We start from the raw sequence: 27,023 nt of genomic DNA on the forward strand, positions 1-27,023 counted from the left end.
GAAAACCAAGGTTTCTGAAAGATTAGTTTTCTATTTATGATTTTATTCATCTTTAAGATGGTTAGAAAAACTGGAAATTTAATTTTTGCATGTATTTTTAAAGATGAAAAATCTTTAAGCTATTTTCTTTATGTATGATTCATTTGGAACATGTGTAAATATGGCTCTTAGAAAATTAACATAATCCTTTATTTTGTTTTAGTTATACTTTATGCTTTCATGTTTTATATTTCACTAACTCTGCACAATAATCCTGTGAAGTAGGTAGGACAGGAGTGGAGTCAAGACTCTTTCAGGTAAAAGTGACTAAAAAATAAAATAAAAACAACCCAAAGTAGTTTAAGCTCAAAGAAGGTAATATTTTAGCTCAGGTACTTGAAAAATGAAGGGATGGATCTTTCTCCCATCTATGGCTGAATCCAAGGACTCAAATGATCGCATCAGCGTCCTCTGGTCTGTTCAATTCTGTCTTCTTGTGTGTGTTGCTCTCATTGTAGGAAGACTTCTTCCAAGTTGCTGGGGAGATGGCCACTAGTAGCTTTGATTGTATATCATCCCAGCACAAAGACACCAAATGCAAGAGACAGCATTTTCCACCAGCTCTAGCTGGAAAATTCTTAGAGGAGGACTGTAGTTATCAGCCCAACCAGGACCACTTGATGGGAGAAGAGTGGTTATCCAGAAAGGGATGCGGAGCAGATAATCAATGTTCTCTGAAGAGGTTATAATGACCATCTACATGCATATGGGAAAGGGAGGCAGAGAAATGAAGTAATTTTTCCAAGGTCAAACTGTTTGTTGGTGGCAGAGGTAAACCAAAAACCGAGGCCTCCTCACTCAGACCTCTGCTCTTGCCTGAATAACCATGTTATTTCGCCACTTCAAAATAAAAGTGAGACCTACCAGTTTTCATAAACACTGTAATGTCATTCTGTTACATCTATTTCTTTGCCTTCTGTATATACATCAATAGCCTCACATTCAAAGAACCAAATAATTATACCCAACTTATTCACCTCAGTATTTGTGAATAACTCTGGCCTATAAAAAAGTCTAACGGTTTTCTGTTTTTGTTTTGCTCTTACACTTTATGGGCATTTTATACCAGCATTTTTAGGTGTTTTTAACAGGTGGATCTTCAGAAAGAATGTAAAAGTTTGAATAAACATACATTGGCAAGCAATTATTCCTCTTCCCTTAGTATATTCTACTCCTTAATTTTTTGTGTGTGATGGGCATAAACATAATTAAGTGATTTATTGCAAAAATTGCTAATCTTTCTGTAAGCAGGCAAGAGCCTGGTTTGTTGGAAAGAGGACTTGACCAAGTGCTAACCAATGTGGATTTGCGAATTATTAAGTTTACAAAAACTTTTTAAAAACTGTTTTAAAAAAATGCTTAGTTTTACAAAACTGTCTGGCTTTGTCAATTTCTAGTTAGTTGTGTGGCTGCCAGCAAATGGCTTAAACTTTGAACCTTAGTAGTATCATCACTTGCAAAAGAGGAGTGGTTTTATCACCCTATTTTGAGCATAGTATAGGCTGAAATCTTTTGTAAGCTACAAAATGGCATATAAATGACAGTTTTACTGACAGAGCAGGAGCACCGTCATCTCGGACAAACACTGCCACTTTTAATTTCCAGCTCCCTTTCTAGCCTCATGAATCTCAAGGAAATCACTTCTCTTCTAATTACAAGCAGATAGAAAGAGCAGTCAGTAAAACACAGATAAGACAGCTCAGGCACAGTGTGAAGTAGGGGGAAAGTCTCTTGGGTAACTACCAAACCTCACCCTCATACAATGGGCCCCAGTGAAACAGTGGGCCTTAATAAGCACATTCCTTTCCCTTCAGGTGTACTAAGATAGGGAAGCTAAAAGCAGACTTTTAGCTGCTGGTATGCCTGCAGCTGCAGAAAGATGTATGGCAATAGACACACAACTCTCCCTCCCAGATAAGCACAGCAAAGAGACACAGAAGCAGTCCAAGCCTCTGTTAAACTCTCCCACCCTGAATCCTTAAAAACTCTTAGTCTGTAAGAGAGTGTGGCTCTGACCTAACTTGGCCAGCCACCAGTCTCAGCTTTATTTAAAATAAACCTGTCCCTGTTGACTATAAAACCACCCTTCGCGCTTCTCTCCTCTATTTAATTCTTACATCTACGTTTGTTTGAAATCCAGTTTTTCCTATGACCTCAACAAAATAAATAGAGGTGAAGGGGTGGGTCGCCCCTCCACACCTGTGGGTGTTTCTCGTTAGGTGGAACGAGAGACTTGGAAAAGAAAAAGACACAGAGACAAAGTATAGAGAAAGAAATAAGGGGACCCAGGGGACCAGCATTCAGCATATGGAGGATCCCTCTGGCTTCTGAGTTCCCTTAGTATTTATTGATTATTTGTCGCTGTTTCTCAGAGAGGGGGATGTGTCATGGTCAAAAGACAATAGTGGGGAGAGGGTCAGCAGACAAACACATGAACAAAGGTCTTTGCATCATAGACAAGGTAAAGAATCAAGTGCTGTGCTTTAGATATGCATACACATAAACATCTCAATGCTTTGCTAAGCAGTATTGCTGCCCGCATGTCTCACCTCTAGCCCTAAGGCGGTTTTTCCCTATCTCAGTAGATGGAACGTACAATCGGGTTTTATACCAAGACATTCCATTGTCCAGGGACAGGCAGGAGACAGATGCCTTCCTCTTGTCTCAACTGCAAGAGGCATGCCTTCCTCTTATACTAATCCTCCTCAGCACAGACCCTTTACGGGTGTCGGGCTGGGGGACGGTCAGGTCTTTCCCTTCCCACGAGGCCATATTTCAGACTATCACATGGGGAGAAACCTTGGACAATACCTGGCTTTCCTAGGCAGAGATCCCTGTGGCCTTCGCAGTTTTTGTGTCCCTGGGTACTTGAGATTAGAGAGTGGTGATGACTCTTAAGGAGCATGCTGCCTTCAAGCATTTGTTTAACAAAGCACATCTTGCACAATCCTTAATCCATTTAACCCTGAGTATGACACAGCACATGTTTCAGAGAGCATGGGTTTGGGGGTAAGGTCACAGATTAACAGCATCTCGAGGCAGAAGAATTTTTCTTAGTACAGAACAAAATGGAGTCTCTTATGTCCACTTCTTTCTACACAGACATATTAACAACCTGATCTCTCTTGCTTTTCCCCACATTTCCCCCTTCATCTGGTGCCCAACGTGGAGGCTTTTCTCTAGGGTGAAGGTACGCTCGAGCGTGGTCATTGAGGACAAGTCGACGAGAGATCCCGAGTATGTCTACAGTCAGCCTTACATCTCTCATTCCACATAACGAGAAACACCCACAGGTGTGGAGGGGCGACCCACCGCTTCACAGAGGCACATGTGAAAATTTAGCTTTAATAGGGTTTTTCTCTTGGAAGAATTGAGTCAATTTTCTTAAAGCAGAAAAACCTAGATGATGTTATGGGTTGAATGTTTTAAGTTCCTGGTACCTGTTTTATTTGTATGTTTTATACTGTGCCTGGTTTCTTGTGCCTTTGCAGTGCTGTCAAAAATTCTCTTTTTGAAACGTGGAGGCTGCAATGAGAAAAGCATTTCTAACTCGCAGTGCATTACAAATCTTCCTTTCGGAGATTATAGCTCTAGATCTTTTCCAACCTCAAGGTTCCCTCTACCACCAGCCGAACCCAGGAAACCACCCAGAGGTGCACAGCGCCTCCTCCTGGGAGAGTAGCAGAGTTAACCGGGAGTCCGCCGCGGAGCGCTGACCTCCAGTGCCGCGGTCTTCACTGTGCAGTCTCAGAAGCACCTCGGGCAGTTTCTGCACAAGTACCCACGCCAGGAAGTAGAGACTTGGCTGGCTCTATAGCCCCAAACTCGCTTGAGCTGAGGATAAGTCTGCAACACCGCGGAAGACAAGGGATGCTAATGAGACTGAACTTCCGAACCTCGCTCTATGGGTTGGGCTTCGCTTTCTCACTGCACCTTGCTCCTTAGAGTTGGCTCTATGGGCGGGACAATGCCAGGTGGGTGGGAACTCGCCCTATGGGCGGGACTTCCGCCTGTGGACGGGGCTCCATTCAGTGGGTGGAGCTACGGCTCCTGAGCGGAATCCTGACTGGTTCATTCTCCCCGGAACTTCCTAGACGGCGTACGTGCCAGATGGTGTCACCTGGAGCTTAAAAAGCTACACGCAAGTATTAAATTGCTGGTGAGAGTTTAATAAATTAAGTTTTCTGGAGGGCTGGCGTGAAGTTTGCAGGGGTCGGGGTTGGATTGGGCTGGTCTCATACCGCTGTGGCCTGTAGGCACGGTTCCATCGCGCTCTACCTCGGGCAGCCCTACTGGGTAGCAGGCCGGAAACCCCCGTGCTTGTTGGCCTTTCATCTCCTGACGCGGTCCCAGTTTCGGACTGTGTCTTTCATGATCAGTTTCTACGTGGTTTTCAGAGAATTTCCTTCCACTCGCACACCGCCACTGGTGTATTACTTTCTCCAGGAACCTTGCTCAGGTCTACAGCCCTAGTAAACCTCTCCTCCACTTGTAGACTGTCTGTTCCTGGTCCTTGTGTATATATTATAGGTAGTGTCATGTACAATATACCTATCAAGTCTGTGTATGTTTCGTATATATACTGTCATTATTTATGTTCCATATATATTTTTTGTGTATACCAGGTTTGTGACTACCACACCTGGCATATAGCAATTGATTAATATATACTAGATGAATGATTGGATTTTGGTTACTATTGTAATAATTTTATTTTAATTTTTATTTTTATTGAGACTGAGTCTCAGTCTGTCGCCCAGGCTGGTGTGCAGTGGCGCGGTCTCGGCTCACTGAAACCTCCGCCTCCTCGTGTCTCAGCCTCCCGAGTAGCTGGGATTACAGGCGCGCGTCACCACGCCCGGGTAATTTTTATTTTTTTCGTGGAAACGGGGTTTCATCATGTTGGCCAGGGTGGTCTCGAACTCCTGACCTCAAGTGATCCGTCCGCCTCGGCCTCCGAAAGTGCTGGGATTACAGGTATCAGCCACCGCTCCCGGCCTGGAATGATTTTAGATTACTTCATTTGAGGGGTTTTATTATGCATATTTTATTTCTTGCATCTTCTGTAATAACCATGTATTTTCTACTGCATTCTTTTTTAAGTAGGAGGAATACTGTTGGGGTTCAAAAGCATTGCTGTTTCGGTTAAGTAGTTCCTTAATTACTTAAAATGTAGTAAGGCTACATTGAAGGAAGATATAAATTTCAGTCAAGGCTACGACTGAGCAAAGGAAAAAAAGGAAGAATGTTCAAGGTGTCTGTGCAGGAGAACAGTTAGACCAGGCTGGCTAGAGCAGAGTTTATAGAGACGTAACAGGAGATATATGTGGCAGATTTAGGGTACATTCAGCGTGCCAGTAATATGCCAAGCCAAGGCACGTTGCCCCTTATACATTGGGAAAACTGTTGGTTTTTAACAATGGGAAGGTCGATCGCATAGCTTGGTGCCAGATAGCCACTGTGCAGATGGCTTAAGCCAGGGGTTGGCAGACTTTCTGTTAAAGGTCGGACACTAAATATTTCGGACTTTGTGGGTCATAGTTATAGCAGGAAAGCAGCCATATCAGCACATGATTGAATGGACATAACTGTATTCCAATTAAACTTTATTTTTTAATTAATTAATTTTTTTGAGACAGAGTCTTGCTCTGTCATTCAGGCTGGAGTGCACTGGTGCAGTCTTGGCTCACTGCAACCTCCGCCTTCTGGATTCAAGTGATTCTCCTTCCTCAGTCTCCCGAGTAGCTGGGATCACAGGCATGTGCCGCTACGCCCAGCTAATTTTTGTATTTGTAGTAGAAACAGGGTTTCACCATGGTGAGGCTGGTCTCTGCCTTCACCTCCCAAAGTGCTAGGATTATAGGTGTGAGCCACCGCGCCTGCACTTGGCTTCCAATTAAACTTTACTTACAAGGAGAGGTGCTTGGCCTGATTTGCTCCATGGGCATAGTTTGACAAACAGTGGTTTGAACAAATGGACCTAGGGACTTCAACAGGAACCCAGTCCTGAACTAAGCAATATTACACCATGTTTTTGTATAGCTTTTATATTTATACATGAAGTGCAATACAACATAACGTTAGCTCTGATCTAGTCTGCCTGGCTGTAAGTCCTGGCATCTCCTGGTTAATGACAGTGTGACATTGGGCAAATTAACTTCTCTTTGTGTCAGTTTTTTAATTTTAATCTTTAAAATGGGGATAATAGTACTTATTACAAAGGGTTGTTGTAAGGAGTAAATGAGTTAAAGCACATTAGTGTAGTGCTTGTACATACAATAAAAGCTCAATACATGTTAACTTAATATTTTAAAAATTATTCCTCATATACATTATTAAAGACAGATCTGAGAGATGTTTTAAGGTAGAATTTACTGGCCTAATTCATCTCTAGCTACGGAGGAAAGACAATATCCAACATTTCAAGGCAAGGGCCATTGACGTAGAGGTAATATGGAAGTCATAAAAGTAAATTAAGGGAGAGAGGGAGGTAGGAAATGGAGGATTAAGGACTGATTTGGATGGGATGCACAGGAGAGAAAGTGGGGAGAGTAAAAAGGAATAAAAAAGAAGTCAAGAAGGAGGCAGAATCAGTCTCTAAAGTATGATAGGAACCAGAATAGCATAGTAGTATATAGACTAACAGAAGGATGGGTGGTGAGGTACTGCTGAGAATAACAGTTATTGTGTTGATGATATTAGTGAATTCAACCAGCAGATATTAATTGGATGCCTCCTATGGGCCCATTACTGGGGATACAGGGAAGAATTAGCTACTCTGTACTCAAAGAGCAGAAAATCTACTAGGAGTGAAAGACATGGAAATAATATATGCACCAACTTTAAAAATAATCAAGAGTAAGATGGAATTTTTTAGATTTAATTGGTACCTTTAAAAAGTTAAAATTTACTTACGGTTCATAAATGTGGGCAATTTAATTGAATTTATTTTCTTTTCTAGACAATGGCCAAGAACAAATTAAGAGGGCCGAAGTCCAGGAATGTATTTCACATAGCCAGCCAAAAAAACTTTAAGGCTAAAAACAAAGCAAAACCAGTTACCACTAATCTTAAGAAGGTGAGTATTAATTAAGTACTCTGACTTTATTGTTTACAAGCAAAGTGTCATTTTAAGCTACTGAACAACTGTGGGCTCTGACTTTTTAAAAAGGTTCTTCATTTTTCCTAGAAAGGTAAGGATGGTTTCAAGCATTTGTCTAAAAAAATATAAAAAAAAGGAAGAAAAACAACCTCCCTTTCTTGAAAACAAATGTTGAAAAGAAATAAACATTTTAACTACAAATGTGTGAAGCTTCAATTTAATAATTTACTGAAGCATAGAACTCATTTAAAAACCATAGTATGGGAAACAGTTCTTATCTCTAAACTCAAATACAAGAATGTATTAATAGAGGCAAGACATGGGATGTCAGTGAGCACCCATTCTTTTTCTCCTCAGTAATTCTTGTCTCTTTGAAGACATCTGCAATTCAAACAAAAACTTGTAAAATGAAGATAAAAAATATTTATTGAAATGCACAATTTGAAAGGGGTTTCTTTCTTTTCTTTGTCTATATTTCAAAATACCTGAGAAATTTCTTCAAGATTAACTAGATTCTTTTAAGAAAAATTTTTAAGAAAATGTTTTCAAGTTTCAGTAGTAGATGGAGTCAGCTCTCCAGGACTCAGTTTAATTATAATAATCCTTAGAATTCTAACATTTCATCTTTCAACTTTCATGAGCTAGCTGAGTTAAGCTTTTTGGTTGAATAGTTTTATGATTTTATAAATGCTAGGAATGAAATTAAGCAGATGGTGGGGGTTTTGGGGATGACAGTTTATATAGGACAGTCTTCATAGTTGAAACATTGAAACCAAGACTAGAATGATAAAGAGCTAGCAATGCAAAGAGCCAGGAAGTGTTGGGAGTGGTGGGTTCGAGGCAAAGAAAAATAGCCAGTGCAGAGGCCCTGAGCTAGGGAAAAGCTAGGTGTATTTGAGGAAGATTATTTTATTTGGACAGGAGGTACTAGAACTTTTATATATGCCACCAGGTAGAATCTAAGAGAGAGATCTATGGGTAGGCAGCATAAAGTGCAAAGGAGGTAAGGGTTTTGAAGGAGAAATTGTTTGGCGGCAGCAGCAGTGAAGAACAAGAGCACCACCCCTACCTCTGTTACACTCAAAAGAGGAGGACTGCAAGGGAAGCTGTCATCAGGGGTCTTCCATTAAGACAAGAAGGTCCAGGAAGGATTCAGAGATGTACTGTTATGTTAGAAGGGACTAAAAGTATTTGATCCAGGTTTCTTGTATAGATGCGGGATGACAGCACTGTAGCCTAGAAAGATTTTGGTCACTATATGGATACAGGAAAAAAGCAACTCAGTTTCTCTTATTGTCACTCTCATATGGTCACTCAACACTTCTAATACTAGATTTGTGGGGTGGTTTCCCCCACACCTAACAATTCAGCAGATGAATCTTCAGCAGGCAGCAGCTGGGTGTCCTTTAATTGAAATCTGACACTGCTGACCTGGAGATAGCGTCAGATTCCTTGAGTCCTAAGCCTCTCCCCAACTTCCAGTGACAATCACAAGTCCCAGATGTTTTACCTGTGCTTCTCACCAACCAGCTATAAATAAAGGGTCCCATGACCCCCTCCTTGGGTTTGATTAATTTTCTAGAGCAGCTTGCAGAACCCAGGAAAATACTTTTACCAGTTTATTATAAAGGATATTACAAAGGAGACAGATGCGTAGCCAGATGGAAGAGGTGCAGAGAGCAAGGTACATGGGAAGGGGCATGGAGCTTCCCTGCTATCTCTGGGCATGCCACTTTCTAGGAGCCCTCATGTGTTCAGCTATCCAGAAGCTCTTTGAACCCAGTTCTTCTGTAGATTTATGGAGGCTTCATTATGTAGGCATAATTCATTAAATCATTGGCCATTAGTGATGGGCTTAACCTTTTTCCCGACTCCTCTCTCTGGAGCAGAAAGTCCTAATCCTCCAACCCTGGTTTTTATCTGACTAGCCCTCCTCCTGAGGCTATCTAGAGACTCCCAGCTGCCAGCCATCTCATTAGCATTAAAAAGACACTGTTATGCCTCTTAATACAGTGATTTAAAAAGCTGTATGACGGGAAATGAGGACAAAGACCAAATATATGTATATATCTTATTATGAATCACAGTATCACAGTCACATATCTTGGCCTTCTGTAACATAAGTGTGAGGCATATCCACATAAATCCCATTTTTTAAAAATCAAAACTTTTTGTCTGTAATTTCCCAATAAGACTATAAGAATTTTTGAGTGAATTATTCCTAATTTGTTGGTAAGAGTTTTTAGATTTTAGATTTAATGGGTTAAGGTTGAATATATCTTATCTTTAATGGTTATGAGATCATAGATTAATGCTTTTTTTTCTTTTTTAAAAGATAAACATTATGAATGAGGAAAAAGTTAACAGAGTAAATAAAGCTTTTGTAAATGTACAAAAGGAACTTGCACATTTCTCAAAAAGCACTTCACTTGAACCTCTGCAGAAAGAACTGGTAAGCAGAAATCATTTGCTTTTTTTTATGGCTAACAAATTGAGGCTAGTAAATTAAACTCCAAGTTTTCAAAGCCTGTAAGTTGAGTGTCTTTCTTGGTACTGGCTCTCTAGTACTAGGCTCTATAGTATAAATAGCATATTCAGACTCTAAAACATTGTCTGAATATACAGATTTATTGTTCTACTTCCAAAGATATGACTAGAAAAATTAAATTGAATAACAGCTTATATAAGTCATTTGTCTGCTATTGTTGTCTACGTTTTTAAATACAATACTTTCTCCTTTCAGATTCCTCAGCAGCGTCATGAAAGCAAACCTGTTAATGTTGACGAAGCTACAAGATTAATGGCTCTGTTGTAATATAGTGGTGATGCATCTAATTCTTCACAAAGACCAATAAATTAAATGTTTTATACAATTTTATTTTTAAAAATCTTGTTAATGTACAGGCATTGGCACATTTTGAAAACAAACTACATAAACATGTCTTTCCTATAACCTAGGAAAGTGGAATGTCAGAAGTCAACAAAATGTGATAAAGTGCTAAAACAGAAGGCACTTCACAAAATCTGTTCACTGAAACAGTTATATATCCTCGTTTACATCCTTCACTTTACAAGTGGCAGTGAATGTCTGTTTGGATAGAAGGACATACAGAAATACAGGCAGTTTAGTGGCAGTAAAAATATAAGACAAACAAGTAATGAGTCCTTGGCCAACTTGTTTTTGATGACTTGTAGTGTCCTTTAACTTTCCTCTTGTAAGAAGAAAAAACAGAAGGATTCACAATTAGAAGTTGAAATCCAGAATCTAGTTACTTTTGGGAGTGGGGAGGTTTGTGGATATTAAATCATTTATCCCCTAAAGCAATCAGAGCCCTTTGTTTTTATGGTTGAAGTTTTGTGAAGTAAAGAAAGTATTAAGGAAGAACACTTCAGAATCAGTGAACTAAAAGAGGTGTTACATTCATTATTTTAAATACTTAGGTTATTAAGAAGTCTAAAATGTTACACAGTTAGAGGTAGATAACAGTCCCAAGTTTCCATTGAATCTAATAATTTAGTATCTGGACAACAAACAGATCACAAACTCCTTCATTATCATCTAAATTAAAGTTGTAGTCATCTGCCGGGGTAGGAGAAAGCCTTAAGAGAGGAAACACTGCAAACAAAAAACAAATTCAGTGTTAAAGATGGTTTCTACATACAGTAAATGATCTTTAACAAAATACTCTCAAATACATCATTCCAAATTAAAGACTTGTGTAATGTGTATTTTGAAAGATTCTCATTTAGTAACAATTTATACATTGATTATTGATACTAGATTGAGAAATAGAAGTTAAATTTTTCTTTTTTTCTTTTTTTTTTTTTTTTAACATGGAGTCTCCCTGTGTCATCCAGGCTGGAGTGCAGTGGCTTGATCTCGGCTCACTGCAAGCTCCACCTCCCGGGTTCACGCCATTCTCCTGCCTCAGCCTCCCGAGTAGCTGGGACTACAGGCGCCCACCACCATGCCTGGCTCATTTTTTGTATTTTTTAATAGAGATGGGGTTTCACCATGTTAGCCAGGATGGTCTCTATCTCCTGACCTCGTGATGTGCCCACCTTGGCCTCCCAAAATGCTGGGATTACAGGCGTGAGCCACCGCGCCCGGCCTAGAAGTTAAATTGTTTATTGGTTGAACTTATCACTAAGGTAATATAACTAAAAGGCTCTAATGAGGCCAGGTGCAGTGGCTCATGCCTGTAATCCCAACACTTTGGGAGGCAGAGGCAGGTGGATCACCTGAGGCCAGGAGTTTGAGACCAGCCTGGCCAACATGGTGAAACCCCGTCTCTACTAAAAATACAAAAAGTAGCCATGTGTGCTGGCAGGCGCCTGTCATACCAGCTACTCAGGAGACTGAGCCAGGAGAATCACTTGAACCTGGGAGGTGGAGGTTTCAGTGAGCTGAGATCGTGCCACTGCACTCAGCCTAGATGACACTCCAGCCTGGATGACAGAGGGAGACTCTGCCTAAAAAAAAAACAAACACACAACAGAACACTAATGAAAGTGTTCTGTTTGCCACTTTGCAAACAGAAGAATGAATTGGACTTACAAAGTTTGCTGATGTTCTCTGCTTCTACATATATGTTTAGTACATCTCTAGTTACTATAACATTGCTAACTTAATTGCTACCACTTCGTAGGTTTCTACTATATTTGTTAGGAACTAGGACTCTGATCCAAGAACTTACAGAAGGAGAGAAATTATTAAAGTAATTAGCATATTGTAGCTAACTGATATTTAATAATTTTTCAGGTTAGATGACAACGTGGTTAATATTAATACTAATTCAGTGACTTCACATTGGCAGCTTGAAATTGGCCCGGGTAGGGGTATTTACAAAAGCAGGTGTTCAGATCACTTGCTGATTTAGACAAGTTATTTTACTCTTCTTGGACCAGATCCTTCAGGAGTGGAAAGGGCTAACAGTTTATTTTCAATGAAGGTGAGAAGTATCCCCATATGGATTCCTTTCCCTCAAAATGCAAGCAAAGAGAAATAAATTCTGAAGGATGCCTATTACTTACTGTAAGTGTTAAGGGAGAATTTTCATGAATCTTCATAGTAAAGCAGGTGGCAAATATATGTTCATTTCTTTTAAATTATGTTTCACTTATAAATTCCACAAAAGCATTACTGATATATGAGTTAGTAAAATTTTAACCTACTTACCATCAGAAGACATTAACTCATCAATGATATCTCCACTAATAGATCCTGCTGGAAACAGTAATAAAGTTTTGTTACATTTCTGTTAACAGTAAAAGATACTTATATTTAAACACAAGTAGTCACAGCAGCAGCTTGACTGATGTGCACATTTATATAAAGTACTAGTACTTTGTGGACAGGTTGTTTTCATGAGCACCTACTCTATGCCTGGCATTACTTTTAAACTTCCAAACTCAAGAGGAAGACCAAAAGGCTCATTATCTGCCAGGCATGGTGGCTCATGCTTATAATTCTAGCACTTTGGGAGGCTGAGTGAGGCGGACGGATTGCTTGAGCTCAGGAGTTCAGACCAGCCTGGGCAACATAGTGAAATCCATCTTTACAAAAAATACAAAAAAAATTAGCCAGACATTGGTGGCACGTACCTATGGTCCCAACTACTTGGGAGACTGAGGTGGGAAGGATCACTTGAGCCCAGGAGGTTGAGGCTGCACTGAGCTGAGATCACGCCACTGCATTCCAGCCTGGCTGACAAAGTGAGACCCTGTCAAAAAAAAAACAAAAAACAACAACAACAAAAAATCACCTCAGCATCATTCTACCAAAACTGACTCAGTTTTGGTCAGTAGTTTCATAATTCTCCCAGTTATTGAACCTTAAAACTTCAACATCACTTTCCATTCCTCCTGTTAACTTTATCTCCAGATCTCACACATCAAATGTTATTTTGCCTACAGTGTTTCTCAGATCTGTTCATTATTTCTCTTCCCGATCTCACTGTAATCACTGTTTTAGCCTTTTTATTTATTTATTTATTTTGAGACAGGATCTCTGTCTGTCACTCAGGCTGGTGTACATTACATGCTGTCATGGCTCACTGTGGCCTTGACCTCCCAGGCTTGCAATCCTCCCACTTTGGCCTCCCTCCCCAGTAGCTGGGACCACAGGCACACATCACAATGCCTAGCTAATTTTTAATTTTTTTTTTTTTAGAGATAGGGTCTCACTGTATTGCCCAGGTTGGTCTCAAATTCCTGGGCTCAAGCAGTGTACCTGCCTCGGCCTCCCAAAGTGTTGGGATTACAGGCATGAGCCCCACCACTCTTGGCCCTTGTTTTAGCCCTAATGTTCTCTCAATTGCATAACTGCAAACGTTTAGTTTCCATTGCCTCTGAATTCTGCTTCCCAGGGCCAAAACCATCTTTCCTAATCATATTACTCCTGTGTGCACCATTATAGCTAATTATGCTATTTTCTTGGTCACAGATCTTCACTGGTTTATTGGATAAACATCCTAACTACTCTGAAATTCAAGGCCCGCTCTAATGTGGCCCAAAATTACTTTCCTTAGTTAGGATTTCCAAATATGAAACCATAAAAACAGAATACTCACTTTTTAAAAACACTTTGTTGAAGCCAATGTGTTAATTGTGTCTAAGCTTACCCATGTAAAACCCACGTAAAGCTTGCCTGCTTTATATTCTAATTAGATTGTAAGCTTTTTAAGGACTACATTTTCTTTCTTTCTTTTTTTTTTTCTAAGACGTAGTCTTACTCTGTCGCCCAGACTGGAGTACAGTGGCGCGATCTCGGCTTACTGCAACCTCCAACTCCTGGGTTCAAGCAATTCTCCTGCCTCAGCTTTCCAAGTAGCTGGGACTACAGGTGTGTGCCACCACGCCCAGCTAATTTTTGTATTTTTTAGTAGAGACAGGGCTTCACTATAGGTTGGCCAGGCTGTTCTTGAACCCCTGACCTCAGGTAATCTGCCTGTGTTGGCTTCCCTAATTGCTGGGATTACAGGTGTGAGCCACTGCGCCCAGCCAGGACTACATTTTCTATTGTGCACCCTAATGGCCTATAGTATAGACATATTTATAGGGGAAGGAAAAGAATAGATGTGGGCAAAAAGAAGCTAAAAAACATTCCATGTCCAGTTAGATCTTGTTAGCATCACTTTTAACCTGTGAACTCCCATTTTAGCAATGAGACACATCGTAGAGGTAAAATAAACAATTTGGATTATATACAATATAGTTTTAAATTATCTGCAATATGATATCTATATTGGCACCATTCATTCATTCTGTAGTCAGTGAGAGATTGCCTACCATGGTCCCTTTATTTGGAATCAGTAAGATACTGCCAAATTAAGAGTTGTGCTCTCTACTCCTGATACCCAGTGTGAAATGTTTTAGCTTTTTAAAATTTCATAAATGAAACAACTGAGGAAAGTAAGATTTCCTACATAATTGGAGTTGAGACCATTTATCACTTCTGTAAAACTAAGCTTCCCAAATAAAAAGTATAACAAAGAATATGGAGAAACAAGAGGCGTAAGTCACTATGGTCTATACTTAAAGATAGTTGGAACATATTTCACTAATTTATCCTAGACTTACTAAGAGAGATAAAATAACCTTACCAAGTAAACTCCAGGTAAAAGCTGACATCTATATATGCCACAAATGGAAAATTCCACACCTGACCTTGTGATAGGTTGCAGTCAAGCCACAGTCAATACTTTGTTTCATGCAAAAATTAAAACTATGGTATAAAATTATCTTCAGGCTATTTGAATAAGCTGTGTATGAAACAAATGAATATTGTGTTTAGACTTGGGTCCTATCCCCAAGATATTATGTATATGCAAATATTCCAAAAATTTGAAAGTGCTTGGGACATTTCTGGTCATAATCACTTTGGATAAGAGATAGCCAACCTGTTTTTATGTTTCTCCCTCTCTAATTTACAAAAGAAAGGCTCTGAACCCACCTGAAGATATATCTGTAGCTGATGTCTGCTGCAGAGCCTGGCTTCTTTCAGAGACATGTTGCTCAGGCAGATTTTGAGCTGCCATGCTGGATTTTTGTGGAGTCACTGGAGTCAAGGACTGGGAGAAAGGCTGTGTGAGGTCATCAGGTGGGGGAACAGGAAAAACCACGGGCTTAGGTGAACTCGACTCTTTATTTATAAGCAGCACATGGATAGGTCCTGAATGAATCTTTAGATTGATCTGGTATTTCTTTTGTCCATTCTGACCCTTTGAAGTTATTGGGTATAAACAAATATACAATTATTAATATTTCTAGCTAACTTAAGACAGTAAAATAAGACAGGCAAAGCTACTAGGGACTTACTAAATTCACATAACACAATAAAGTCATTAAGTCAAAACACAAAAGTAGAGACATAGAGTAGAATGTAATTTTGAGGGCTCTGAACCACTAGTCATCAAAAACTCTCTGGTGTAGATTCTGGCAACTGTCCGATATTACCATGTGTGACTATATAATAGGTCAGGGCAAAGCAATGCTCCTGGTATTCCCCATATACAGGAGCTTTATCCCCTGGGGTTGGCCACCACAGATCTGGTCAGTTCAACATGCTTCACAAATCAAATTCTTTTTTTTCCCATCTGCAAGCACAAAGACAACTAATTTCTCCTACTGAGAAATAAATATAACATTCTTCCAGCTGAAAAAAGTAATCTGTATCCTGAGGCTTCAGACTCCAGTAATACAAATGCCTAAATTTAAACTTTTAGAATAAGGGGGTGGGGGAAGGAGGTAGATAATATAGTAATCTTTTTCTACTCCCGTTTTTGGTTATTGCTTTCAAATTAGTTTGTTTTTAAAAATCTGAATCTGAAAATGAAAATCATGGAACTCATTTATAGTCAATAAATGTCTTTGATTTAATAAGCCGGACAATGTTTTGTAAAAGACCTAATTTAAAGGAATTGATTGTTGATATGTACATTGAACTTTTTCCTCAGTGGCAATTTTTATATCAATTGTAGATGTGTTGTTGTTGTTGTTGTTTTGAGACAGAGGTTCACTCTTGTTGCCCAGGCTGGAGTGCAATGGCGCGATTTTGGCTCACTGCAAACACTGCCTCCCAGCTTGAAACAATTCTCCTGCCTCAGCCTCCCAAGTAGCTGGGTTTACAGGTGTGCACCACCATGCTCGGCTAATTTTGTATTTTTAGTAGAGATGGGGTTTCACCATGTTGGTCAGTCTGGTCTTAAACTCCTGACCTCAAGTGATCCACCTGCCTTGGCCTCCCAAAGTGCTGAGATTACAGGCGTGAGCCACTGCACCCGGCCCAATGTGGTCATTTTAACTGATTTTTATAGATTATTGGCCATATCATTAGTCATTTCTTGACATCTTCTATCTTAAAAAATTCAAATTTAAAATAATTTAATCAAAATGTTAAATCATTTTAAATCATTTGGTTACTTGGGGATAGATATTTTAGGGACAGGACCCAAGTCTAAACACAATATTCATTTGTTTCATACACACCTTATTCACATAGCCTGAAGATAATTTTATACAATAGTTTTAATTTTTGTGTGAAACAAAAATCACTTGATAAAACATTCTGATTACTTTTTAAAAATTGACTTTATTTGAGCTAAATGATATCAATAAATGACTAAGGATATCGCCAATAATCTTTAAAATCATTTATGATTCATTTAGTTCTATAATTTTACCAAGGAATTAAAGACATACAAATTCAGCTATCAACACTTTTAGATAAAAACTTGACTAACTCACAGTGTTTACACAATTAGCTCACATTCAGCTAAAGAAAATATCCTTCTTGAGACAGTAGATTCATTTTTCCCACTTATGTAAATATAAGTTATCCTACATACCATTTCTGGAATGGGTACCTCCAGTTGTGTACCAGAAGGTGCCTGAATGGCCAAAAGTGTATCACCTGGTCAAAAATAAATATAAAGTTACATAAAATACTGTAGATCATGGAATATAGTGGCAAGAATGTGGGCTCTGGAATCAGAATGTTTGGTTCAGTCCCAAACTAGGTGACCTTGAGCTTTGGTTTTCAATTCTATAAAATGGGGGACACACAACCTACTGCATAGATTTATTTTGAGGATTAAATAAGGTAATACATATATCAGTATTATACATGGGTTAGTTGTATGATTCTCATTAACAAATTCAGCTCAAGTTGATTTTGCTTTCACTAAGACTCCTGTAAAGTCTGAGATTCTTAAAACCATTTAGCCTCAAATAACACTGTTCATTGGACTAAGGATAGTGGAGATTAGGTATGAGACAGTGAAATGTTGAGCTTAAATGATTTTATTATTTTTGAAGCCAAATTCTACAACAAATCTCTGTTGAGTTGCAGATTAACAGAAGTCTCAGCAAACTTCCTTAAAAAACTCAGTAAATACAGTGGTAAAATAGAACAATAGGTCCATACGTATTTCCAACATAGTCTTACATAGAAAGTCAGATTCCACTTGATGAGGTACTTGGCAGAATCTTTTTAAATGAGTGGATAATACACATAAATTTAAATATGCACAATTTCATTTTACTTGGGTTGTAATTTTGGGAACACACGTCCCCCCATTTTAGTTATATTAATAACTATAATTATTAACATGATATTGTTATCTTAAGGAGAAAACACAGGGGCAGCAAATTGCATAGGAATAGGTTTCCTGGTTGTAAGATGGATTCACCTAATTCTTTCCTCATGGTTTCTTTGAGTTTCATTTGAGACCAGCATATACTTGCTGCATATAGTTTCATAAACAGTGCTGATGAGAACCATGTTCTAGTTCAAGTTTGGTCACTAACTCTGTGACTGTGTGACAATGAAAGTTGCTTAATCCCGCCCTGATTTAGCTTGCCCTCTGTCCCTGTCCCCTTCCCCTTCCACACACAGTTGATGCCTACCAGTGGAGCTAATGAACTGAATGCTGTGAAAAGCAGCTATTCTCATGAAAACAGAAACAAAAGCAGTCTATGAATACATGGCATGGTGGAGTGAGACACTGTGTCCACAACTTCTGAAAATGACAGGATAAGGGCACAGGGAATTCTAAATCACTCTCCACTGAATCGGTTGATGAGAGGAAGAATGCAAGGAAAAGTCTAATGGTACTTACCATTAAAGAAATTACAGATGTCTTCATGAGTTACATAGGAAAATGTACTGTCATAGGAGTTAAGGAAAAACATTTATATCAAGCCGTAGGCATTTAAATTAAGGTAATACATCTGAAGGTCAAAATAACTAAATGACCATATGCACAGAGGGACTGCCACCCATGGACAGATAAAAAAAGAAATCTACTCTAGAAAGGTAAAGACAATTAAAGGAGTTCCCATCCTTTGCTCTTAGAAGAAGCCATTCTGATTTTTGTGACATTTGAGGACCCTTAGGAGAGAGATGGAAAGCAGTGCACATTCTTCATGGAGGCAAAGGTTTCTGGGGGAAGGGAATGGATGGGGAAAAGGAGGCCAACAGCAACCATATCAGCTTCCACATCAGGAATTTTCTGTGATTGTTGTTTTTTGTTCTTATATTAAATGGTCAGGTATGGCCACAAGAGGACACAGAGGAAAAGAAAGACTCAGAAAAACAAAGTATTATACTCTTAGGTCCTAGTGACGGGAGGCAGGGCAGGCTACTCAGGGCCACATGGTTAAGACAACAAGGTGGTCAGGAGGCAGAAGACAGGAGCAAGGGGAAAGCATTAGCCTAGAGCTTTTACTGGGGTTTCCTTGGGAAAAGAAATGCAGGGTGGCCGGGCATGGTGGCTCAAGCCACCCAGCACTTTGGGAGGCTGAGGCAGGTGGATCACTTGAGGTCAGGAGTTCAAGACCAGCCTGACCATATGCACAGACGGGCTGCCACACATGGACAGATAAAAAAAGAAGTCTAGTCTAGAAATGGTGAAACCCGTCTCTACTAAAATACAAAACTTAGAAGGGCATGGTGGTGAGCTCCTGTAATCACAGCTACTCTGGAGGCTGAGGCAGAAGAATTGCTTAAACCTGGGAGTAAAGGTTGCAGTGAGCCAAGATTGTGCCACTGCACTCCAGCCTGGGCAACAGAGTGACTCCATCTGAGGAAAAAAAAAAAAAATGCAGGGTAGGGAGAACACTATGATTAGCTAGTTTGGATAATTTTGTTTGGTTTTGTTTTGAGACGGAGTTTGCTCTGTCGCCCAAGCTGAAGTGCAGTAGTGTGATCTTGGCTCACTGCAGCTTCTGCCTCCTGGGTTCAAGCAATTCTCCTATGCTCCCTGGTAGCTGGGATTACAGATGCACGTTGCCATGCCCAGCTAGTTTTTGTACTTTTAGTAGGGACAGGGTTTCACCCTGTTAGCCAGGCTGGTCTCAAACTCCTGATCTCAGGTGATCCGCCAAACTTGGCTTCCAAAAGTGCTGGGATTACAGGTGTGAGCCACTGCATTTTGCCTAGTTTGGATAATTTTGGTGGGCTCTAAGCTATGCAAGTAGTCCCCTAGTTGTCTGGTACCTGGACCTGGGATGATTAAGGCAGAGGAATATTGCCACCTGGGGTGTATGGACTGGAGAGAGGAGGTCTGGACCTGGACTGATTAGTTTATATATCAAAGGGATTCTCCTAGCTGAGCCCATGCTGTTTCTTTCTTTTTTTTTTTAATTTTATTATTATTATACTTTAAGTTTTAGGGTACACGTGCACAATGTGCAGGTTTGTTACATATGTATACATGTGCCATGTTGGTGTGCTGCACCCATTAACTCATCATTTAGCATTAGGTATATCTCCTAATGCTATCCCTCTTCCCTCGCCCCACCCCACAACAGTGCCCAGTGTGTGATGTTCCCCTTCCTGTGTCCATGTGTTCTCATTGTTCAATTCCCACCTATGAGTGAGAAAATGTGGTGTTTGGTTTTTTGTCCTTGTGATACTTTGCTGAGAATGATGGTTTGCAGCTTCATCCATGTCCCTACAAAGGACATGAGCCCATGCTGTTTCTAAGAAATGACTAGTCCCAGGATGGGCAGTCTCTCCTCAGCCAGAAAGGTTTGTGGAGATGTCAAAATACCATAAGATACAGAAAACTTTATATATATCACACATAACCATGGTTGGGGCAATGGGAATGGCCAGCATCTTGTAAAGCAGGGCAGCGAAGTCCAAGATAAAATAGATAAATGGCTTTTGAATTTCAGAGCTCCACAGAACACAGCTTGAAAACTCCCATTGTTCTCCAACTGTTAAGGGGCTCTGATCCATTGAAAGGAAATAACAAATGAGATAATGGACTTGTTCACCAAATACAGGAAAACGTGAAAAGTAAATTATATTGTATACATTAGTCAAAATTTCATGAGGTACTACAAGGTAAAATGTGGTTAGTTTTTTTGAGAGTACAGGTAAGTTCCTAAACTAAGAGAATCACAGATATCTAAGAGAAGACAGTGGTAAGAAACACATGGATATGTGTTTTTATATATATATAAAATAATGTTTTTATATATTATATATAAATATATATATTTTGTATATTATATATGATATTATATGTATTATATATAATAACTTTTTGCCCCAATATATATTGGTGATAGGCACACCTGACTTATACCCCTGTTCTCCAGTAGGAACTATTTTGGGGTTCATATTAGGCAGAAAGTATCAAGGATTGATTGTGGACACATGATATCCCATCTTTAAATGAAAAATTTTCAAAACTTTGAGAGCTGCTGAATTTTATACTTCAGAACACTGAACATAATTATTTAAAAATAAATATGTACTTAACAATGGCTTCTAATAGTCACAGATTTCCTAAGCACACTGGCTAGCATACTGCATTCTATCAATAGGTAGACCATAAGTCGACGAATCTCTTTTTCCACCTCAGTGCAACACAGGAATAATGGTAATGGATCTGTACTATATAACTTAAAAAGTTAACATTTAGAAAATATTAGTATATATTATAAGAATATAATAAAATTAAAATGTCATATTTACTTATAAAACTTAACTGTCTAAAAACAAAGTGAATGATCTTCAGACTGAAATAATTTACACATACATATTCCAAAGCTATATGTATATGCATAACTTATTTAAAAGGATACCTATTATTAATGGAACCGTCCATCACATTTTTGATGCTTTGCTGTAGCCACAACTTCTGCTGATCAAGTTCTCTTTCCTTCATTTCTAGATCTTCAATTTCAGCTTTAAGAAATCTTAATCTATCTATGACTTCTTTAGTATTACAGCCAGCACCTACACCTCTTAAAAACATATGAGAATTAATATCCTCAGTATCAGATCTAGGTTAATATCACTTAATTTTTACTGTAATAAAACTGACTTATTTAGTAATATATTCAAGGCAGAAGTCTTTACACTCTTAAAATCAAGCACTAAAATCCTTAAAAATTTTAAACACCATACCTCTTGCTTAGAAAATTTATTGGCAAGAACAACCAAATTACAAAAATTCTCAATCTTCCCTACAGTGTTTTTTTGTCATCTGGAAGGCCAGACTGGTTGGTGACTAGGTACCAAAAGAGTGTGCTCATCAGTCACACCTAGCAGTCTCAGGATGTGACTGAGTTGCTGGTAAAATAAATTACAATTTTTTAATGTTTTGGTGGAATTTTGGCTAAAACAAAACAAGACAAAAACTGTGGTCAAAGGGGACACATTAGAAGAACAGAAGTTGTTACATTCAAACATAAAACCAGGCCACAATTAATGACAACATGCATTTCAATCAATTACTATTTACAAAGTACAAATTCCTATGAAAGTAGTTCTTGCTCTCAAGGACGGGTAAAGAGTTAGGAAGAGATTAACACAAGACAGTATGCAATGTGTGCCAAATGAGTAATAGCTTGAGGGAGAAAGTAAGATTTGAACTTTAAGAGTGAAAACCCAACATCCAAGAGAGCAAGGGAACACCCCACACAGGAGTGACAAAGAGGCCCAGAGAGGTGTGTTCAGGGAAAGCTGAGGGGCCTGACTGAAATAGAGGATTTGGGAGAGAGAAACACCAGGAAGTTCAAATTTTACAGAGCATTGAGAAGAAAAATAAAGGTTTGAGAAGAGGGTGCTGGTTTGTAACTTACTTCCACTGGATACTGTTTTTTGACTTTTTTTCAATCAAGTCAATTCCCTCTAAGACATTGGTGATATCATAAATTCTCCTTTTTTGCCTCACAGGCAAAGTGTCAGCAGCCTGTTTAGGAAAGACAATGAGAACAGTGAAATAAAGGGCAAGTCATATTTTAAAGCCAAAAAGGGTTGATTATTAAGTCCACAGCAAGTCCAATCTCAAATTTGACCCAGTCAGTTGTTTGCGGACAATAGCTGAGCATGTTCAAAGCATCTCCCAAACACTGCAAATACCAAAGAAATTATTCCATTTAAAAGCTAGCAGATGTTGGAACAGAAAAAGAAATTAAGGTCATGACACAAAGCCTGCAAAAATAAAAGAACACAATAAGAATACTTTGTGTCACTTTATGGAGTAATCCTGAGGAGGAGCTACTAATTGCCTATCCATGTCACCTCCTATCTTATTTCTCTGTTCATGAACAGTCTCATCTAAAGACGTGTTACTTATTTTTTAAAATCTTAAAGAATTACATCTCAGCAGTTTATTTTGGTAGTTAAGACACTTGGAAATTCTGAACTATATGCACATTTATAATACCTTGAAATAAATATCTACATTTTTAGATTCATAACGAAAATAGAGGAATGAATCATGCCATCCTAACACAAAGCATAAAATCAGCAAGAAATCAGAATCAATAGCTCAAGATTGCACTAGCAACTATTATACAAAAACTTGATAGTTGCATTCACATTAGATAAGATCAACAAAACAATATATGCTATCATGTTATGAATTCAACAAACAATTCCTCTGATTAGTTCCAATTCACGTTTTTGATGTTTGTTCCCAAAAGAACAAAGAGAACCTCAAAGAAGTTTTCAGAGTGGATTAGACAATAGCATATTTTGAATGTGGAGCCACATTTTAAGATTCATGGTAGTTACAAATATTTGTGTCTCTACTGGCAATTTTCAGCACATTATCTAAAATATCTAAATGAACAGGTTTTAGCTTCGCATAATTGCTAACAGCTCTCCCAGCTTCGCATAATTGCTAACAGCTCTCCCAGAGAGCATTACTACTTTCTTGATTCTGTAAAAACCTAGCTCAGCACAGTGCTTGCAATCTGGAGCTACCTTCCCCCTGGAGAAGGTACCACTGACAACTATACTGACTGTACAGGCATTTGAGATCTTAAGAGAAATGTCAGTTCTCTCAGACACATTTTTTTGTATGTGCCACCAAAACCCCCAGGTTACTACTGTCCCATCATTCAGGTCTTCCTCAGGAAGGGGATTCATGCCTCAGTGGACCAAGAGAATAAGCAGGATGTGGCAGAAGAAGGAAAAGAAGGAGAGTGGGGCTCTTTGTTCCCCAACTCTAACTTGGCACTGTCCCTTCTAGAGAACCAGAAAATTAACAGCAGGACTAGCCATGGTTTGTTTCATTGATATCTTCTTCCCTTGTACTTAGCAATTCCCTTCTTTTTTTATCTACCTTCATAGAATTTTCACTCTTGACTTCGAAGCTGTTTTTATGAAGAGCAATACATGACTGCAAAGTTAACGGTACAAATCTGAAGCTGTTTCATTTCTCACTTTCCTCTCTCTAGAGAAGTAACTCAGAGAACTCCAAGCCATGGCTCTGTGTTATTGGTATCTTTGTACTCACACACAAAAGCATTCACAGCCATAGCAACAGCACACTGGTTTTGGTATCAGAACATGTTTGTATGAACCAGACCACAAGATCTAGCTTAGGTCATTAGGCAAAGTGCCATGAGATTTGAATTTTAGCTCAAAGTTTTAAAAAGGTGTCTTATCATTTATATTTATTACTGCTTACCAATCACAACATTTAACTCCTAGTTTCTAAAACTAAACATTATTTCTCAAATACTTTACTATTTAAGTATGTAAACATATAAATGACCAACATGTACAGATCATATGTAAAAGAATCTCCAGGAGGCTTTTATTTTAGAAAGTCCCATCATTCTTTTTTTTTTTCTCAGACAGAGTCTCCCTGTCTTGCCCAAGCTGGAGTGCAGTAGTGTGATCCTGGCTCACTGCAACCTCCACCACCTTGGTTCAAGTGATTCTCCTGCCTCAGCCTCCCAAGTAGCTGGGACTACAGGTGTGTACCACCACGCCTGGCTAATTTTTGCATTTTTAGTAGAGACGGGTTTTCACCATGTTGGCCAGGCTGGTCTCGAGCTCGTGACCTCAGATGATCCACCAACCTCGACCTCCCAAAGTGCTGAGATTACAGGCGTGAGCCATGGCACCCAGCCAGTCCCATCATTCTTAAGAAGTTCTGAAGCTAAACACACTGAGATCCAATCCCAGGGCTGCCACTTCCTATCTTCAGCTGGCCTCATTGTAAGCTCACTAAGCCTCATTTCCTTTTTCATAAAATGGTATAACATATACTGAAAGGAGTATTGTGGGAATTAAACTGGATGATCTTACCACAATGTCTACTGCATAGTGATTACTTGAATGTTGGCTAGTCAGCCTCATCATCAAATACAGGTTGAAATGGATCATGAGTAAGACTGTGTTTAAGATTGGTTAAAGTTTGTGTGTATACAGACTTACCTTGTTTTATATAGTGTTTGAAAAAGTTGTGTGTGAATTCTTTAAAAACTAATTTGAGGCTTCAATACCTAGCAGAATAATACCATGAATCTCCACCACCACCACCACCACTATCACCACTACCTTCCTCCATTCATTTAACACCAAAATGTTCCAGGCTTGGTTCTGGGTCTTAAAGATATAAATGTGACAGAACAAAGTCCCTGCCCTCAAAGAAGAGAGGGAAGTTAATAATATACATATAATTATGTTTGGAGAGAATGCAGGCAAGAGGAAGGTGCTATATCAAACAGGATTTTCAGGGAAAGAGCTCTCTGACAAGGTGACATTTGAACATTTGAATGGAGTAGGAGACCCCTGTGAATGTTTGGTGGTAGAGCATTCTGGGCAGAGGAAGCAGCAAGCATGAAGGCTCTGAAGTGTGAAGGATGCTTAGCTTCTTCAAGGAGAGGCAGGCAGGCCAGTGCGGCAGAATAATGAGAGGGAAAATGGAAAAAGGAGATAAAGACAGGAAAGGAGACCAACAAGAAGGTGATGGCAATAATCCATGCCGGAGATGGTAGTGGCTTGGATGGAGGGGTAGCTATGAAGATGGTGAAAAATGGTAAGATTCTGGATATATTTTGAAGGTATGGCAAGCAGCAGGTCCCTAGAGAGGAATCAGAAATGACTTCAGTTTTTGATAAGAGCAATTACAGATAAGGTATACTACAGAAGGAACCAGTTTGGGGCAATGGAAATAAAGAAACTGGCCTTGGACCTTCTGACATCCACAAGGAGAAATCAAGACCACTGGGCACGAGAGTGTGTGGCTTAAGGGAGAGATCTAAGCTAGAGATATAAATTCAGTAGTCTTCAGCAAATAGACATTTTATACCACAAGATGGAATCCACTAGTTTGACATAGGAGGTGAGCATATAAGGGAAGGTTAAGAACCAACTCTGGGGAAGCTTAAGGTCCAGGAAATGAGGGAACAACCTGACACTGAAGTCAGAAGAAAATCAGAAAGTGTGGGGTCTTGGAATCCAAGGGAAGAGAGTGTAAGAAAGTGTGACCATATCAAGTACTGCTGTCAGAGCAAGTTAGTGAGAACTGATCAGTGATTTGCCTTTGGAAAGATCATGGGTGACTTTGATCAGAGCTGTTTTGGCAGAGAGGTGGGGCTGAAAGTCTTAATGGAGAAATTTCAAGAAAGAATGGAAAGAAAGCTAGAGCAGACAACTCTTGAAGAGTTCTGCTGCAAAGAGGTAAGGAGAAATGGGGCAATATTTTTAGGGAACTGTGGGGTCTCCAGGAAGTTTTTTTTCCTTTTAAAGATGGGAGCTATTTCAAAATGTGAGTATGCTGATAGGAATAATCTGGTAAAGAACGAAGAGGAATCATTAACAATGCAGAAGAGAGAAGGGATGACTGCTAGAGATGGCCATAAGTAGGCAAGGCAGGATGTGAATTCAATAAGTGAGGATTGTCCTTAGATAATAACAGGGCATATTAATAACTGAAGTCCAGCAGAGTACCTGGGTACAGGCATAGGTACATTAGTAGACCAGGTAGGGAGAAAGATTAGACATTTCCTTCTGGTTGATTTTTATTCTCTCATCAGCATTGGGATGGGGGAGAAAGGAAAGGAGCTATTAATGATTGAGAGGAGAGAAGAAAGTGCAAAATACTTATGTACAAAAGCAAGACAATAGGTAGCATGGAAGGAATGCTGGACAGCACTACTGGCCCCTTTGTAGTTGGTGATCATGAATATAAAGTGAGACCTATCAGCATTATTTTGCATTTTCCTCCAGCCCTGGACAGCTGCCTGGGTACAGACAAGGGGTAGGTGGAGAGCAAAGCAAGTCACCATTCCCAACCCATGCTTGCCACTGTAACTGTTGAATAAGTAGATGCATTTCTTAATCACATTTACTTTAAAAGGCTACATTTACTCTCATAGGATTTTACCTATACAGCCATAAAGGAAGCATCTAACTGTATCACATTAACTGAATTTACAGAAAAAACAAACAAAAATATTCCTCTGAAAGAATTAGATCTCCCCTCCAAATGTTAAATCCTGTTCTAAAAATATGATAACCAAAGGTGAACAAAGCAATGTCTATAGGTGGAACAAAATTAAAGTTTGCAATGCTGCTAAGAGGTGCTCAAGACTAATGAACCAGGAAAGCTGAGATAGG

General features: G+C 39.2%; 2 protein-coding genes across 3 annotated transcripts; one reads left to right on the forward strand and one right to left on the reverse strand.

Moving 5' to 3' along the window:
* The first annotated feature begins 4,075 nt into the window (after nucleotides 1–4,075).
* On the forward strand, nucleotides 4,076–10,548 carry LOC129043012 (ribosomal biogenesis factor). Of its 2 annotated transcripts, none has more exons than XM_054499474.2 (4): nucleotides 4,076–4,198; nucleotides 7,001–7,117; nucleotides 9,477–9,593; nucleotides 9,885–10,472. In XM_054499474.2, the coding sequence occupies exons 2-4, from the start codon at nucleotides 7,004–7,006 to the stop codon at nucleotides 9,954–9,956; spliced, it is 303 nt and encodes a 100-aa protein (XP_054355449.1). In that variant the 5' UTR covers nucleotides 4,076–4,198; nucleotides 7,001–7,003; the 3' UTR covers nucleotides 9,957–10,472. The 2 variants fall into 2 exon arrangements, with proteins under 2 accessions (XP_054355449.1, XP_063524813.1); XM_063668743.1 differs by lacking the exon at nucleotides 4,076–4,198 and adding an exon at nucleotides 6,621–6,897 and having other exon boundaries at nucleotides 9,885–10,548.
* Nucleotides 10,480–17,049, reverse strand: LOC129042105 (transcription factor E2F5-like). The gene is made up of 4 exons (XM_054497667.2): nucleotides 16,990–17,049; nucleotides 15,096–15,363; nucleotides 12,321–12,368; nucleotides 10,480–10,757 (listed from the first exon to the last, which is right to left on the reverse strand). Exons 1-4 carry the CDS (start codon nucleotides 16,990–16,992, stop codon nucleotides 10,648–10,650), a joined length of 429 nt encoding a protein of 142 aa, XP_054353642.2. The 5' UTR covers nucleotides 16,993–17,049; the 3' UTR covers nucleotides 10,480–10,647.
* Nucleotides 17,050–27,023: the final 9,974 nt, after the last annotated feature.

Source organism: Pongo pygmaeus, chromosome 7 (assembly GCF_028885625.2).
Source record: "Pongo pygmaeus isolate AG05252 chromosome 7, NHGRI_mPonPyg2-v2.0_pri, whole genome shotgun sequence".
Lineage (NCBI taxonomy): Eukaryota > Metazoa > Chordata > Mammalia > Primates > Hominidae > Pongo > Pongo pygmaeus.